Here is an 18446-nt window from a genome sequence, read left to right as displayed (position 1 = left end):
AGGAGATTGTGACCGGCTTTCCAAGGAGCCGGTTCACATATCTCTGCAGCGGCTCTGGTGCGAATTGCACAGAAGTCCTGTACGTCTTTTTGTCGGTTTCAGGTCCGAATTCTGCCAGAGCCTGATTTTTGTATTGTACTGCAAGAAATGGAAAAAAACACTTTTTTTTTTAGATGTAGAAAAGGATTGGAGCGGCTGTGAAGTTTATATTATTGTCTGCATCCTTGCTGAAGAGAATCAATCTGTTTGTCCTGATGACCAAGCTATCGTCACCAGCTCAAGTGCTTTTTAGACTTTTTTTCCCATTTCCTTTTCTGTCCAGGAACAAGAAGTGAAGAGAAATTTCTGCAACACAGACAGCAAAAAAGTGAACTTTTTTTTACTGTAACTATAGGTAGTAGTTATCATTACCTAAGACTATATATCATATAACTCATAATCATACATCACCTAAATCTGCAGTAAGTTGTATCAGTAAATCTGGGTACTCTTAGCAGTGTAAAATTGATGATTTGACTTTTCTGGTCTTGTCTACAGGAGAATAAAGCATTTCCATTTAGTGTGGAAGAAACTGGTAAGTTTCATGGGTTCTCATACCAGTTATTATTTTGGGTTTTGCTCTTTACTAAAATTGTTAACTTAACTTGTCAGTAACTTAAAAACATTTTATTTGGGCATGGTTTTTACTGAGCCCCAGTGCCCTCTGCTTTTTTGCAAAAACATTTTATTTCACTAATGAAAACGCATTAATGAAGGCTGTTTTTGCCTTTAACCACTTCCCACCCGGCCTATAACAGAATGATGGCCGTGAAGTGGTTCTGTTATCCTGACTGGGCGTCATATGACCTACAGCAGGATAAAATGCCGGCACGTGCCCACGTGGGCGCGCAGTGCAGCATGTTATTCTGACACGCCACATCTCCGATCATGATAAGAAGCCTCTGACAGAGGCTTCTTACTACGTGATCAGCTGTGACCAATCACAGCAGATCATCGCGAGAACTAGGAAGTGCCGGTATTCCTCAGTTCGCGCTGACAGGGAGAGCCGATCGGCGCCTCTCCCTGCCAGCACTCAGCAATCAGCACATTGATTATCAGCACAGCCCCGTCAGATGTGCCAATCAGCTGTCAATCAGAACCCAGCAGTGCCCCAATAAGTCTGCCAGTGCTTCACTGCCCACCACAGTGCCAATCAGTGCCCATCACAGTGTCAATCAGAGCCCATCACAGTGCCAATCAGTGCCCAGCATCAATACCTGTCAGTACCTGCCCAATCAGTGCTGCCCATCAGTTCCATCTATTAGTGTCCATCAATGCCACCTGTCAGTGCCAATCAGTGCCACCTATCAGTGCCAATCAGTGGCGCCGGTCAGTGCCCATCAGTGCCGCCTATCAGTGCCCATTAGTGCCGTCTGTCAGTGCCCATCAGTGCTGCATATCAGTGCCACCTATTGGTTTGCTTATGTAATGTGACTCTGCCACATGTTTTATTCCTGCAAAAATTTGTTAATATACTTTTCCCCTGTGCTGCAGGGGGGTGATGATGTCACCTTCCTTCCAACGAGATCCTGGGTAACACCAAGTAGTCCAAATCTTTTTCAATAATGCCACTGTACAGTAGTCTCTTCTAGTGAGGTTAAGCCTACTTAATATTCCCTGGGAACAATGTGTTCCCTGGAAACAACAAAGCTACTCTTTTTACTTACAGGTTCTATAACATGTTTTTTAAAATGTACTATGAAACTGAAATTGGCTTGATGAGAGCAAAGAGAAATCCAATTATTTGCTTGTTTTGGAGTTTTGAAGTGGAGTGGCACAAGTGGCATTTCCTTAGAATAGATGCGATTGGATCAAAACGGTGTTCCAGAACAAGACCCAGATTTTGTCTGCGGTAGTGCCTAAAAGGTTACACTATTACACCTGTAGGAGGTGGTAGGTGGGTGTGATGGACATTTCCTCCAAGTTTCCTGTTAACTTATTGGGTGCCAAATTCTGGGTCACATGAGAAGACTACCCCCATTGTGGGTTCCTTGAGGCGATGTCCGGGGGCACTAATATTAGCGCATTGGGTAACACCTTTTCCGAAGGTATGCTCACCAATGCCCAGGACCAGGCGGGAGTCATGGTCATGTGAAGAACCAAACATTAAGGCAGTCCCCAAAAATAAAAAATGAGCCACTTGTGTGTAGTGTTGTATGCAGAGTCACTCCAAACTGTGTTGTCCCTTGTTTTATCCTATGCTGTTCCACTTACGGTGCTCGGCGGAGACAGACAGCTAGGGAGGGAGTCTGAACTCCAAACCTCTTCACTACCTGAGGACTCGTCACCTAACCAGGTACCACACCAATGACTTGTTGCGGTTTCCTTCTGTGGTTACTCACAGCAATGTCTTCCCCTCTTAGACTCTAGTTCTAACCTTGTGTTGTGGTGATATTCACAGACCCCATTATGCTATCTCAGACTCTGGTCCCTTGAAAAGACACCAGGACCTACAAGCACCCCTTGAATAACTTCAGACCTGACCTTGAGTAGTTGAAACAACTTTACTTAACTTTTGGCAGAACAATGTCTTTTCCCTTACTGTGTCTGCTTCAGATTACCTGTACGGGCGAAGTCTTTTCGGTAACAGTCCAAACTTGGCAGTGCTCTAACACAGAAGTCCAAGTGTGGATTTCTTCTGGCAAATTGGCATTCCAGAGCGGACCATAGGTCCCAGGGAGTCTGTAGCATAGGCTCGCCATGCGTTTCCCAAGTGTGATTGACGGAGGTAATAAATACCATTGTCAATATTTAGCATGCATCTACATGAAAATTTTTATTTTAGATAATAAATCCACTTGAATATCAGATCAGCATAGTGCTACAGGCCAGCTTACATTATAAGTTCTTGGCTGCCAGGAATTATGCAGCGACAATAAGGCAAGCCTGGTTGTGCTATCTTTCTAGAAAAGGACAATGGGGTTCAGTCTTCAAGGGCTTGGAATAATTCTGTATGACAGCCACAGAAATAGTCTAAATATTAATGGTCTCCTAAACTATGTTGTTCCTTGTTTACAATAACTGGTGTGTGTGAGTATTTTGTAAATGTGTTATAGATAGTATTTACATTTTCAGATGGAAGACCCGTTACAGCAGAATACCAAAGTAACCAGCCAAACACAGAGAATACATTTCAACCTATTAAACTTATTGTGAAGTATGCAAATCTGGAACAGGAAACGGTAAAATAGAATGCCTTGAATAGGGATGAGTGTGTATAAATGATTATAGTTATATGATTCTAAAATTTATTTTCACAAACACTTCTATACGTGACATTTTTTAAAAGAATTGTTGTACTATACAAAATACCTTGATGGGGCTCTTTCACATTTTGCAGTGGCCTGCGGTGCCCTCAGAAGAATAATCCAGTCCAAAATGACTTAGAACGCCCAAACATTATATATATTTTTAGCAGAAACCCTGGAGAATAAAATGAGTGTTGAAAGTTTTTATGTCACATGGTATTTGCACAGTTGATTTTCAAACACAATCTTTTTGGAAACATACAACTTTATGAATTTTAGTGCACACACACACTATATAATACCCAATTTTTTTGGTATACAAGATGATTTTACGCCAAGTAAATAGATACCAAACATATCATAAAACTGCGTATGCCCGTGGAGCGGTGCCAAACTACGGTACCTTAAAACCTCCTTAAGCGACTCTTTAAAAGCCTTTACAGGTTATCAGTTTAGAGTTTCACAGGGGGTCTAAACTTATAATTATTGCTCTCACTCTGAAATTCACTGCGATATCTCACATGTGTGGTGCAATCGTTGATTACATTGTGCGGAGGACTGATGCGTGCATTCACATTTGCGTGCAAGAACAGGGGAATGGGGGGTCTTTAACCACGTGCCGACCAGCTTCCGCAGTTTTACTGTGGCAGGTTGGCTCAGCTGGGCAAATCGATGTAACCTTACGTCACTTCTCATTGTGGCTACTAGGGAGCGCGCGTGCCGCCAGAGGCACGCACACGTGCCTGTGACTTACCGACCAGACGCAATGCGAGTGCCCGGCAGACGCGATGACTGCCGGGCACCCATAATCGATTGTGACAGAGCGAGAACTAGGATCTGTGTCTGTAAACACACAGATCCCGGTTCTTTCAGGGGAGAAGAGACTGATCGTATGTTCATACGAAGTATGAATAGTGATTTAACCCCTTTATCTACCCCTAGTGTTAACCCCTTCCCTGCCAGTGACATTTATACAGTAATCAGTGCATTTTTATAGCACTGATGCTGTATAATTGTCAATGGTCCCAAAAATTTGTCAAAAGTGTCCAATTTTTCCACCACAATATCACAATCCCAATAACAATCGCAGGTCCCTGCCATTACTAGTAAAAAAAAAAAATAATAATAAAAATGCCATAAATCTATCCCCTATTTTGTAGACAATATAACTTTTGCGCAAACCAATCAATATACGCTTATTGTGATTTTTATTTTTTTAACAAAAATATGTAGAAGAATACATATTGGCCAAAACTGAGGAAAAAAAATATTTTTTGAAAAAAATGTGGGATATTTATTATAGCAAAAAGTAAAAGATTTTGGGGGTTATTTACGAAAGTCAAATCCACTTTGCACTACAAGTGCAAAGTGCACTTGAAATTGCACTGAAAGTGTACTTGGCAGTTCAGTCACTGTAAATCTGAGGGGAAGATCTGAAATGAGGGGAAACACTGCTGATTTTATCATCCAATCATGTGCAAGCTAAAATGCTGTTTTTTTATTTTCCTTGCCTGTCCCCCTCGGATCTACAGTGACTGCACTTCCAAGTGCACTTTCAGTGCAATTTCAAGTGGATTTGCCTTTCGTAAATAACCCTCATTGTGTTTTTTTTTTCAAAATTGTCGCTCTTTTGTTTATAATGCAAAAAATAAAAACTGCAGAGGTGATCAAATACCACCAAAAGCTCTATTTGTGGGAAAAAAAGGATGTTAATTTTGTTTGGGTAAAACGTTGCATGACCGCGCAATTGTCAGTTAAAGCGACGCAGTGTCATATCGCAAAAAATGGCCTGGTCATTGAGCAGCCAAATCTTCCGGGGCTGAAGTGGTTAATAATGTTTTTACATTTTATCATTTATTTTATTTAGGTTTTTTTATTTTCACACTGTTTCTTCATCTTTTTGATCACTTTTATTGCTATCTTAAGGGATGAACAATATCCCTTAAGATAGCGTGGGCTGTGACAGGTCCTCTTTATGGAGAGATCTGGGTTCTATTCAGGGATGAGCTTTATGTTCGAGTCAAACTCATGTTCGACTCGAACACTGGCTGTTCATCGAACAGCGAACAATTTTGGGTGTTCGCGACAAATTCGAAAGCCGCGGAACACCCTTTAACAGTATATGGGAGAAATCAAAAGTGCTAATTTTAAAGGCTTATATGCATGGTATTGTCATAAAAAGTGTTTGGGGACCTGGGTCCTGCCCCAGGGGACGTGTATCAATGCAAAAAAAAGTTTTAAAAACTTCAGTTTTTTTCAGGAGCAGTGATTTTAATAATGCTTAAAGTGAAACAATAAAAGTGTAATATTCCTTTAAATTTCGTACCTGGGGGGTGTCTATAGTATGCCTGTAAAGGGGTGCATGTTTCCCATGTTTAGAACAGTCTGACAGCAAAATGACATTTCTAAAGGACAAAAAAGTAATTTAAAACTACTCGCGGCTATAATGAATTGTCGATCCGCAATACACATAAAAGTTCATTGATAAAAACGGCATGGGGATTTCGGCTCATTTTGAGGGCATCTATCCTCTGCCCTTAAAAATATCAGATCCAATCAAGATTGTAGTAATCTATTAACTTTAGATCAAATTACATATGGGGTGTCAGCAAACCTCCTATAATCTGATAAGTGTCTCATGCTTATTAATACTTTTATCACTAATAATAATGCCAACTGCTATTTTTTCTGCTTTTTTCAGGCTGATGTACTCTCTGCTCCGCTACTTGCAAGGAAATTAGACCTAAATAGCTTAAATGTAACTAAGGCTCTTCGGTATGCAGCAGGGGATAAATTCTCTAACCTTTTTGATTTTGCATTAAATGGTCGCACATCTCTGAAAGCAGGGAGTCTTTTTGAAATGACAGTTCAAGAAAGCTATTCATTGAACTGTAAATTTGTTATCCTCATTGCTCTTGAACGGTGGAATGGAGCTACAGGTTCTTCAGTCACGGTGAGGTTTGTTTGTAATTGGCATGAATGTCATCAATATTAGAAGCATAGATATGAAATATTTATATCAAATTTACCATCTCAACCTGTACGGTAATAACTAGAGCCAGTAGCATAAATGAAAATACCTAAGGTTCCTTTCATGCGGGTGCTGTCTGATCAACAAGAAATCCATGAACAGATCCAGTTGAATCGGAGTAGACTGAAAAGGATGGGATTTTTGTTATATATCCCTTACATTCATGTTTTTCTGTTGAAATCCCAGAGCTTTCTGGACCCATATTAGACCTATTGGCAGACAGATTTGTGTCCATTTTCAACAGACTCCCTTTGATCCATCACATTTAGGTTAAACAAACTGAAAAGGGACACATACCCTTTCCAGTTTTTTGTGGACCTGGATGGAATCGGATGGTTATTGAATGTAACAAAATCTTGTCCGTTTACATCCACCTGCCTACAGACTTACATGGAACTTCTGATCAGGTCTACCTGAAAAACTGACAGGTAGACTAGATTAGACCACCTGTAAAACAAAGAGCTCTAACAGAATGACAATTTATTTTTTCATACTTTGTTGTATGTTGGCAATGCTAATATCATTCAGCATCGGCTGCACTCTGAGCCCCAGACTCCCGCCACTGCCTTCCTTTTGACCTTATTTGAACCTCCTACCTCATTGAGGGATGAATTGCATATATCAAGGAGGTCTGGCAGCTCCGAATTCTCCCCTCTTGAGGTTTGCTTTATGGCTTGGTTGGAGGGGGGAAAAACACTGACACAGTGCCCACCGGATATATCTCGCCACAGGCACCCCTGTGGCGGAATCCAAATATTCCTGAGCTCTTTGGCAACCCGGACTCGACGTGGTGGGCCAGTTTTGGCATTACATACCTTTTTTATATACAGTGGGGTAAAAAAGTATTTAGTCAGCCACCAATTGTGTAAGTTCTCCCAATTAAAAAGATGAGAGAGGCCTGTAATTTTCATCATAGGTATACCTCAACTATGAGAGGTAAAATGTGGAAACAAATCCAGACAATCACATTGTCTGATTTTTGAAGGAATTTATTTGCAAATTATGGTGCAAAATAAGTATTTGGTCACCTACAAACAAGAACGATTTCTGTCTCTCACAGACCTGTATCTTCTTCTTTAAGAGGCTCCTCTGTCCTCCACTCATTACCTGTGTTAATGGCACCTGTTTGAACTTGTTATCAGTATAAAAGACACTTGTCCACAACCTCAAACAGTCACACTCCAAACTCCACTATGGTGAAGACCAAAGAGCTGTCGAAGGACACCAGAAATAAAATTGTAGACCTGCACCAGGCTGGGAAGACTGAATCTGCAATAGGCAAGCAGCTTGGTGTGAAGAAATCAACTGTGGGAGCAATAATTAGAGAATGGAAGACATACAAGACCACTGATAATCTCCCTAGATCTGGGGCTCCATGCAAGATCTCACCCTGTGAGGTCAAAATGATCACAAGAACGGTGAGCAAAAATCCCAGAACCACACGGGGAGATCTAGTGAATGACCTGCAGAGAGCTGGGACCAACGTAAAAAAGGCTACCATCATTAACACACTACACAGCCAGGGACTCAGATCCTGCAGTGCCAGACGTGTCCCCCTGCTTAAGCCAATACATATCTGGGCCCATCTGAGGTTTGCTAGAGAGCATTTGGATGATCCAGAAGAGGATTGGGAGACTGTCATATGATCAGATGAAACCAAAGTAGAACTGTTTGGTAGAAACACAACTCGTCGGGTTTGGAGGAGAAAGAATGCTGAGTTGCAACCAAAGAACACCATACCTACTGTGAAGCATGGGGGTGGCAACATCATGCTTTGGGGCTGTTTCTCTGCAAAGGGAACAGGATGACTGATCCGTGTACATGAAAGAATGAATGGGGTCATGTATTATGAGATTTTGAGTGCAAACCTCCTCCCATCAGCAAGGGCATTGAAGATGAAACGTGCATGACAATGACAATGACAGCATGACAATGATCCCAAACACACCGCCCGAGCAACGAAGGTGGGGCTTCGTAAGAAGCATTTCAAGATCCTGGAGTGGCCTAGCCAGTTTCGAGATCTCAACCCATAGAAAATCTTTGGAGGGAGTTGAAAGTCTGTGTTGCCCAGTGACAGCCCCAAAACATCACTGCTCTAGAGGAGATCTGCATGGAATGGGACAGCATACCAGCAACAGTGTGTGACAACCTTGTGAAGACTTACAGAAAATGTTTGACCTCTGTCATTGCCAACAAAGGATATATATCAAAGTATTGAGATGGACTTTTAATATTGACAAAATACTTATTTTCCACCATAATTTGCAAATAAATTCTTTCAAAAAATCAGACAATGTGATTGTCTGGATTTGTTTCCACATTTTGTCTCCCATAGTTGAGTTATACCTGTGGTGACAATTACAGGCCTCTCTCATCTCTTTAAGTGGGAGAACTTGCACAATTGGTGGCTGACTAAATACCTTTTTGCCCCACTGTAATTGAAGAGCATACCCTACTATCTTTTGAAACACTTAGGCCGCGTACACACGCGCGGACTGTTCGCCCAACTTTGTCCGTCCAACAGTTTCAGCAAACAGTCCGCTCAAAATTAGCATGGACGGACATGCCCACACACGACGAACGAACAGTTTGCTGAAACCGTGCGCGATGACGTGAACGGCACGTACCACCGGGACGAAAAATACGACGTCCTATACACTGCATTATAGCTTTCGGCGTGAAAATCCTTTCTGAGCATGCGCGCAACTTTGTTTGACGAACAAGCCTACACACGAGCGGGCTGTTCGCTGAAACAAGGTTTCAGCGGACAGTTTTTCGGAATTTCCGAAAAACCTTGTCCGTCCAACTGTCCGCTGAAACTGTCCGCTGAAAGCCCACACACGAGCGGACTGTCCGCCCAAACACTGTTCAGCGGACAAAGTTGGGCGAACAGTCCACCCGTGTGTACGCGGCCTTAGACTTAAATATGGCCTCGACAACAAATTATTTTTCAAGTATCTGTTATTGAGACATGCTCTTCGGCCACAGTTTGGGTCTTTGACCATGGAGCTCACAGAATCTTCTGTTGAGGACCTCCTGTCGTTCCCAGAAATGAACAAACTAGTGATGACCTTTTATGGACGCTTCAGGTGATGGGAGTGGATCCCTTTCAGAATTCTCAATGTAAATGGCAGTTGTCCATGCCTGAGCTTTCTGAAGAGGATTGGGAAGAGGCAATGGAAATATGTTTTCAGGATATCATTAGCACGGCTAATCTCCTGATACAGTTTAAGTTTATACATCACTTACACTATACACCAGCTAGGTTGGTTAAGATGGGTCTGGGCCGAGACATTGCATGCGCTAGATGTAACATGATTGCTACCAATTTCTTTCATATGTTCTGGATGTGCCCTAGACCTGCAACCTTCTGGAAGGATGTGTTTGCTTTTTTCAATCACAAACTACATTTACTGATACCTCATACCCCTAAGGTTGGACTTTTGAATGACCATGTTCCTCGCACTCATGCCAGGACTTTGATACGTATATTGTTATTTATGCCACAACCGTGGCTCAATATTTCAGAGGACTTCTGGGGGGATGTCCTCTCTTCACAGCTCTTTCAGTGAGTGTTATGCTACTGTGAAGGAGTAATCGATACTTGATATACACCTACACAAATGGATAAAGATTCCTTTATATGTTTAAAAATATACTGCCTGTGGGTTTCTGGAAATACACTGCTGTTGTGGGGTTGTGTGTAGAGGTCGACCGATATATCGGCCGGCCGATATATCGGCCGATATTTGCCGTTTTTTAAATAATCGGCATCGGCCGATTTGTGCTGATAAAAAGCCGATTTAGAACTACAGCGGGACTTTGAAATGACTTCTGTATAGAATGGTCTAAGTTGACTGAGTCGTCATAGCAACCCTTTCCTCCACTCTGGGCAGGCTGCCAAGAAAAGAACAGAAAGATACAATGTTTACACTTGAATGAATTAAGTCATCTCAGTGTGTAGAAGTTCTCAGTTTAACCATTTAAAGACTAAATCTTTTCTGACACTTGTTGCTTACAAGTAAAAAATCCTGTATTTTCTGCCAGAAAATCCCTTAGACCCCCCCAAAAAGGATATATATTTTTTTAGCAAAGATCCTAGGGAATAAAATAGCGGTTGTTGCAATATTTTATGTCACACGGCATTTGCACAGAGGTCTTTCAAATGCATTTTTTTGGGAAAAAAATACACCATTTAAAAAATAAAAATAAAATAAAAACAGTAAAGTTAGCCCATTTTTTTTTTGTCCAAAAGTTTTGACTACCTGTTTTTATTTTATATATATATATATATATATATATATATATATATATATATATATATATTTTTTTTTTTTTTTTTTATCTAAATCATACATACAAGTAAACTGATTGGAGGTTTGTTTTGTTTAATAAATGTTTAAGTGTAAGAAATTTTCTGTATCACGTATGAAGGCCGCTTTCACACTGGAGCGGACAGGCGTTGATGGTAAAACGCAAGTTTTAGCGGCTCTTTACCATCATTTTAGCGGTGCTATTTGGCTGCTAGTGGGGCACATATAACCCAGCTAGCGGCCAAGGAAGAGGTTAAATGCGCCCATGAAGCACCGCTGCCAAATCGCATTGCATGCGCTTCGGCAGTGGTGCCTATTCATATCAATGGGCAGGAGTGGTGGAGGAGCGGTATACACCACTCCAAACGTGCTGCTTGCAGGACTTTTTTTTAAGATCCTGCCAGTGCATCGCCTCAGTGTGAAAGCACTCTGTCTTTCACACAGACTGCAGGGGAGCCATTTTACAGGCACTTTACAGGCGCTATTTTTAGCCCAAAAGCGCCTTAAAACGCCCCAGTGGGAAAGGTGTGTTAGATCAAGGGGGATTAAAAATAAATAAATAAATAAAATAAAATCGGCCTAACATATCGGCCCAAAAAAATCGGCATCATATATCGGCTATCGGCCGCCATGATTTCTAAATATCGGCATCGGCCAGAGAAAAACCCATATCGGTCGACCTCTAGTTGTGTGTGCTGTGAGTTTGGATGAATGTGAGTGTGAATGTCATTAGTCTCTGTTTTTTTTCAGGGTATCTATGTTTTCTCCAGACTCCTTAATCGTTCATTCAATCACTGTCTGAATTAAGCTGCTGATTGTACTATACTTATATGTAAAGACAGTCTGACCTGTTTTTGTTTTGTTTTCCTTTTGTTGTTTAAAAATGAAAATAAATGCCTTTTTAAAAAAAATATCATTCAGCCTCTTTGCAGCCTCTGCCACCAAGGTCACTAGTAGTCAGGGGAGAGTGTGTTGCAAGGTGACAATGCAGAAGGACAGTTGGGAGACAGGGACAACGTGTTGTTGTGCTGTAACAGTAGGTGCCTGCACAAGGGTCTTTTTGGCAGGGTAAACAGGTATTACTTTAATAAAGCCTATCTTTAGGGAAAACCTAAACCACCTGCCACCATCTTAGAGAGTAGCATGGAGGGTCGTTTTAATAAAAAAAATGCAGATTTAAAACTATTGATTTAAAAATATTGAAAATGACTGTACTTTGTAAATTGCATTAATATTCAAATCTTATAGAGTTTAGTGATTGCAATTGCAGCCCTGGTGTAGAATACAAGTCTAATCCCATACTCACTGCTTTAGACCTAATATTGGGCTGAAAATCGTACCGGAATACACAAAAAGCATATGAACTACTTTTCAAAAATGTGCCGCACCAAACTGCATGTTACTGTGGTACCATGCAATCCGGTGCCCACAAATGCACTGTGTTTGTGATCTGCATTTCGGGTGCAGTTAACAACATATTGCCACCTGCAGTAGATCATGAAGGCAGTGCTTTGAACGCTGTGTAAGGAACGCACAGAACTTACCTTCCCTGCACTGCATTCTGCTGGGAAAAATAAAAAAAAACATCTTTATCAAATTTAGACATTTCTCTTCATCTCTAGGTGCAGAGTTGAGCCATGGGCATACAGTATGTGTCCTAACATATTCAAACCATATACTAATAGAGAGGGAGCAAGTCTTGTTTGGATATATGTGATGACTAGCATTAATCTAATTAAATAATAATTAAAAACTAATAAAATTTTGAATCAGAAAGGAGTTAAACATAAAAAATGTAAACCAAAAAAAATAAATATTACATTTAGACTTTCTTAATTAATAAGGTTTAGATAAAGATTATAGCTAGTACAAAAGCTATTATTTCTGGAGATCATTTTTATGGGATTCATAAGCTTTTTTTTTTGCAATTGTTTGCATATAATTAAAACATGTATATGTATGTATTTTTCAGGACCTGAAAAAGGGGATTCGCGATTTACTTGGAAAATGCAATTCTAAAAATGTTAAATCCGTGGCCATGTCTGCAATAGGTACTGGCATTGCTTTGGCTTTTCCCCCTGAAATTGCAGCTAAAATAATTGGAGAAGAACTAAAAAACTTTGTAGTGGGAAATCCAAATACTAGCATCAAACAAATTCAGATTGTAACCATGCAGCTGCCAGAAAATCAGACCATTTTCATTGTAAGTATTTAAAGTGTATTTTACCCTAAATATTCTTATATCACAAAAAAATCGAAATACGCATATATTGATTGTTACATAGTTACATAGTTAGTAAGGTTGAATAAAGACATCAGTCCATCCAGTTCAACCTGAGTGAGTGTCTACAATTGTCCCTATCCCTTTACATTGCACACTCACATTGGTCCCTACCCTCAAGGAGCCACAATCCAAGATCCCCAGTTGAATACTAGGGCCAATTTTAGACCGAAGCCAATTAACCTACCTGCATGTCTTTGGCGTGTGGGAGGAAACCAGAGTACCCGGAGGAAACCCATGCAGGCACAGGTAGAACATGCAAACTCCAGGCAGGTAGTGTCATGGTTGGGATTTGAACCAGTGACCTTTTTTACTGCTAGGCGAGAGTGCTAACCACTACACCACTGTGCCGCCCGATTGTATGGCACAAAAGTTATAGCGTCTACAAAATAGGGGATAGATTTAAAGCATTTTTATTATGTAATTATTTTTTACTACTAGCAATGGTGGCAATCTGCTATTTTTAGCGGGACTGCGACATTACGGCAGGCAGATCGTATACTTTTGAAACTATTTTGGGACCAGTGACATCTATACAGCGATCAGAGATAAAAATAGCCACTTATTACTATAAATGTCACTGGCAGGAAAGGGGTTAACACTAGTGGTAATCAAGGAGTTGCGCGTTCCCTGGGAGGTGTTTCTAACTGTGGGGGGAGTCTACTGACTGGAGGAGGAGAGAAATCGCTATTCCTGATCACTAGGAACAGCAGATCTCGCTCTGCTCCCCTGTCAGAACAGGGATCTGTTTGTTTACATACACAGATCCCTGTTCTGACTCTCTGTGGAATGATCGCGGGTGGCCAACAGACATTACGGCCGCTGGCCATGTGCATCGGCTCTGGCGTCAAGCCAGCCGATAGGGGGCAGAGTGCGGGGCCAGAGCGCGTTAAACCAGTCAACCTCCAGGTACTCCGGTTTCCTCCCAAACTCCAAAGACATGCTGGTAGGTTAATTTGGCTTCTGTCCAAAATTGGCCCTAGTATATGAATGGGGACCTTGGATTGTGTGCTCCTTGAGGGTAGGGACCGATGGGAGTGTGTGAGGTACAATGTACAGGGATAGGGACAATTTTAGACACTCACTCAGGATGGGCTGGTCTTTATTCAACCTTACTAACTATGTAACTATGATTTTGAGTACTGTAACTTTTTAACATTTTGTGAAAGCAGAGCGTCAGAGAGATGAGCTCATCACTGTGCTGCTTGCTTCTCCCTTTTACTGTCTAGTCACAGTGAGCTCAGAGGTGGTGGGCTAAATGATGTTGGCCTTTGGAATTGGGAACATTTAGTAGAAGAAAATATGTACTGCATGAGGAAATCTCTTGACTGAAAATTTATATTAACCACTTTCCTCCTGCGCTATAGCCAAATGACTGCTACAGTGTGGGCTTCCAGTGTCGGGAGGGTGTCAATAGACGTCCCGGCACTGTGATCACCGATCACAGAACAGGGTAAAGGGCTAATCACCGTGGGCCCATCACCATTCGATCAGCTGTCATCCAATGACAGCTGACCAGGAAGTAAACAGCAGTGCCAATCAGTGCCTACTTGTGCCACCTTTTAGTACCAATCAGTGCCATCTATCCGTGCTGCCCATCAATGCCTCATCATCAGTGTCACCTATCAGTGCCGCTTATCAGTGCCCAACAGTGCCACCTATCAGTGTTGCCTATCAGAGCTCATCAGTGCTGCCTATCAGTGCCTCCTTATCAGTACCCACCAGTGCCTCCTCATCAATGCCCACCAGTGCAGTCTCATCATTGCCGCCTCATCAGTACTGTCTGTAAGTGCCCATCAGTGTAGCCTCATCAGCGCAGTTAAGGAGAAAAATTACCTGTTTGCAAAATTTTATAACAAACTATGGGGAAAAAAATAGTTTTTTGTTTCCTTAGCAAAAAATGGTTATTAAATACCACCAAAAAATTGTTCTGTTTGTATAAAAAGAAAAGATACAAATTTTGTTTGGGTACAGTGTTGCATGACTGTGCAATTGTCATTCAAAGTGCAACAGCGCTGAAAGCTGAGAATTGGTCTGGGCAGGAAGGGGGTTTAAGTGCCCAGTAGGCAAGTGGTTAATATCACAGTAACCGAACAATATTGTGTTCAAACCTCTAGTAGCACTGTAAAAAACATATAAACCGCTAAACAAAATAAAATAATTATATGTAGATAACTATAAATGAAAGTTCACTGGCCTCAAAGTGAAAATGTTTTTTAAACAAAGCATAAGAGCCAAGTGCATTCAGTTTAAAAACATTTTATGCTTTGTTTAAAAACATTCTTTTTTACTTTGAGCACAGTAGACTTTTTAATATATATTGTAATTTTTATTTTATATATATATATATATATATATATATATATATATATATATATATATATATATATATATATATATATATATATATATATATATATATATATATATATAATTTTTTTTGGTGGTTTATGTTTTTCTACTACTGCTGCTAGTAATTTGAACACTATATTGTTTGATTACTTGATATTTGTTTAAAAATGTAAAGTAGCGGCAATGATTTTTTTGGGAGATTTTTTTCACTTTACATTTTATTTTACTTTACATTTTTTTTACTATCTGAAGCATGGAGAAGGTGTTATACTAGTGTATATTGTTGAAGATGAATATTGCAAAAAAGAAAAAGAAAAAAAGCATTTTTTATTTATCTTTTTTATTGTATCTTGTAATGGGCTACTTATTTTCATCTTGTTGTTTTAAGCAGGCAGGGAGCATGTGTTTTGCTGAGTTAGGAGCTGAAGCTCTGACTCAGTGTGCTGGACCTTTGCAAAGAGACCACTGCTTCCACAGAGAGAGCAAGAGACTTTTCCAACACCTTGTTAACAGCTTTGCTATGCAAGATGTGGCTGGTTTTCCAAATTCAAAAAAACTTTGCACACGTTTCTGTATTGAGGCCCCTGGAATTTACTGATTTAAACTAAAAATTCAGTGGGGCTTTCATTTAAAAGGCATTTGGTGAAGAAAAAAAAAAGTACCTTTTTAAAATATCTTACCATAAGTGTTTTCATCACGTCTAGATTGTTCTGTGTATGAAACCTGTGCTACATTGTTAAATCAAAAATCTTCCATCTCTCAAAGTGGAACCAAACTCCCTCGCCACTACTAAGGCTGGGTTCACACCCATGCATTTTTTGCGCTTTTTGCATTTTGCAGATTTGCACTACAGAGCATGTTCCATAGGAAACTATGTTAAATGGACTGTAGTGCAAATCTGCAAAATGCAAAAAGCGCTAAAACTGCATAGGTTTGAATCCAGCCTAACACCTTTGCCCAATCTCTTTTTGAGTTTGGTGTCTTTAGCTATCTACCTGCCCTTGCAGAATGCAGAGAAACTACACTGAGCTGTGCAGACATGGTACAATGTACATTTAGAAGTAACACTGCAAGTAAGCAGGTAAGATGCATTTATTACACAGGAGACATTCAGAGTCTGACCTAAAAAAATAAATCCTGTTTCAATAAAAGGCTCTACTTTTAATTTAACCATAGTGAACATATGTCACAGAAAATTTAATGTGATGACTTACTTGGTCTTTCCCTGTTTTTAAATTTTGACCATCCGAGCAGCTGAAATGTCACGTTGGGTTTATGAACTGCCTACGCTAGTTACAGAAAAGATAAATGGGGCAGAGACACAAGAAAATCCAATTGTAATTTTCTACTGCATTTTTTTATATAGGCTTTCAGAGAAACCCTCTCTGCAATTGATTTTGGAAACCAAATCATTGTATGCAATGAACAAGGAGGTATGTTGCAGTGTGTGTGTGTGTGTGTGTGTGTGTGTGTGTGTGTGTGTATAAGCTTTTATCAAAAAAGAGGGAATCCGGTAGGAGGAGAGAGCTGCTTAACAACTACGTATAGAAAAATCTTAAGCAGTCACACAGGCGCAATGAATGAATTCTGCATTTTTTGTGATCATCTCCTATGATTGTCAGCTGCAACTAGTGGCCATAATGCGGTATTTTCCTGAAATACCTTATTAAAAAAAATACTGCATTTTGGGCACTAGATGTAGCTTATGATCATTCGCTGCACCTGTGCGAATACTTAAGGCATCCGCACAACCAATTTTTATATAAAGACCCAAATACATTTTTTGCTGTTGAGACATTAAAACTATAATCACAACTAAAAAAAGTTAAAGCATTTTTTTAGACTAGTAAATATGAAATATTACATATGGATATATATTTTACTCAACTCATGCTTATTAAGAATTTTCAATAAGAGTAAGATACAGAAAAAAAGGAGGCGGTAGCGAAAATTACAGCAAGTGAGACATTTTTACATAAGGAAGGTTTGACAATATTCTTCACATTTTGAAAAGAAAGCACATTAGAAGTAAACATTCAGTTGTCTTTGTCAAGCCATCTCTTCAGTCCGAGATGATGGCCTGCAATAGTGGGTAAGGCAATATATAAAAAACTAGGATCTGCCAAAAGTATGAGGATAAGAATCAATACTCCACCATTTTATAGGCCTAAGCGTTCAAAAGTAAAAGATAACAATCTGATATGGGTGTGTAAAAGTAAAAACTGGCTTTAATAAAGATATGAGCAGATAAGACTAGAGGCATATAAAGGGAGAGGAAAGAGAATAAGAACATATTATATTTACAGCCAGCAGGTGGACCGCTAAGCTTTTTCACTACATATAAACATATTATATTTACACTACATATGAACATATTATAGTTATTATTTCCAGCCAGCAGGAGGTCCTCTAAGCTTACCAGGCTAACCTTTCCTGCTTTGTTGGAAAAAGAAATGCTGCTTACAGACCTGAATAGCTGAAGCTCAAATGACAAACACATTTGTAAAAGATAAAATTTAAGCTTTAATAAAAAATAAAACATGTATCTATGTAAAAACATCTACATATAAAAAAATAAATAAAAAATGCTTCACTGACCTGTTGTGACCAGATTTAAGCATAACTTGTGATATTTGGGTCATATACCTGTATGTCCTCTCTAGTGAGTGCTTTTGAATTAAATTTTCAAGTCAAATCCCTCTTATGTCTATGAGCGAGATGAAAGACTAAGGACACATATACAAGTCCTGTCAGTGTCATCTGAGAAATGTGGCGGGTCCCAATGCTGGAATGACAGTAGCATATAATATCATTCCTATATAAATATCTGTCATCCACAAAGGAAGATTAAATCTTTTGTCAGTTTCTCATTTTCTTCATTTTTTTTTTCTGTATTTATGTATTCATGTTTTTGTTTTTTGTAGTTCCTTTTCCTAGGACACAACACGGAGATTGTGTGCAAAAGCAAATAGGAAATCTGTCAGTATCTGTGGTTTATGGTGACATTGTGAAAGAAACTACAAATGCCATTGTTAACTCCACCAACTTTAAAAAGTGGAATGAAGGCTGTGAGTACCCATCATCTCTCCACTATATGATTTCATGTTGTGCAAGGTTTAATAATAGTTTAACAGTTAGTACTGTTTTGGTATATGTTATCTTTAACCACTTAAAGAGGGATT

General features: G+C 39.8%; 1 protein-coding gene across 3 annotated transcripts in view; it reads left to right on the top strand.

Moving 5' to 3' along the window:
- Window positions 1–18446, top strand: part of LOC143974487 (protein mono-ADP-ribosyltransferase PARP14-like) — an 88794-nt gene that overhangs the window by 44743 nt on the left and 25605 nt on the right. For 2 of the 3 annotated variants that reach the window (XM_077475946.1, XM_077475947.1), the window contains 6 exons: window positions 538–574; window positions 3115–3221; window positions 5989–6240; window positions 12604–12834; window positions 16631–16697; window positions 18189–18332. In XM_077475946.1, coding sequence (XP_077332072.1) covers window positions 538–574; window positions 3115–3221; window positions 5989–6240; window positions 12604–12834; window positions 16631–16697; window positions 18189–18332 — 838 coding nt within the window. The remainder of the gene's footprint in view (window positions 1–537; window positions 575–3114; window positions 3222–5988; window positions 6241–12603; window positions 12835–16630; window positions 16698–18188; window positions 18333–18446) is intronic. The other variant, XM_077475948.1, reaches the window with a different exon arrangement.

This window comes from Lithobates pipiens, unplaced genomic scaffold (assembly GCF_037356315.1).
Source record: "Lithobates pipiens isolate NorthernLeopardFrog02 unplaced genomic scaffold, aLitPip1_a1.2 Scaffold_13, whole genome shotgun sequence".
NCBI lineage: Eukaryota > Metazoa > Chordata > Amphibia > Anura > Ranidae > Lithobates > Lithobates pipiens.
Note: the sequence above shows the minus strand (reverse complement) of the source record. Positions and strands in the feature narration are given on the sequence as shown.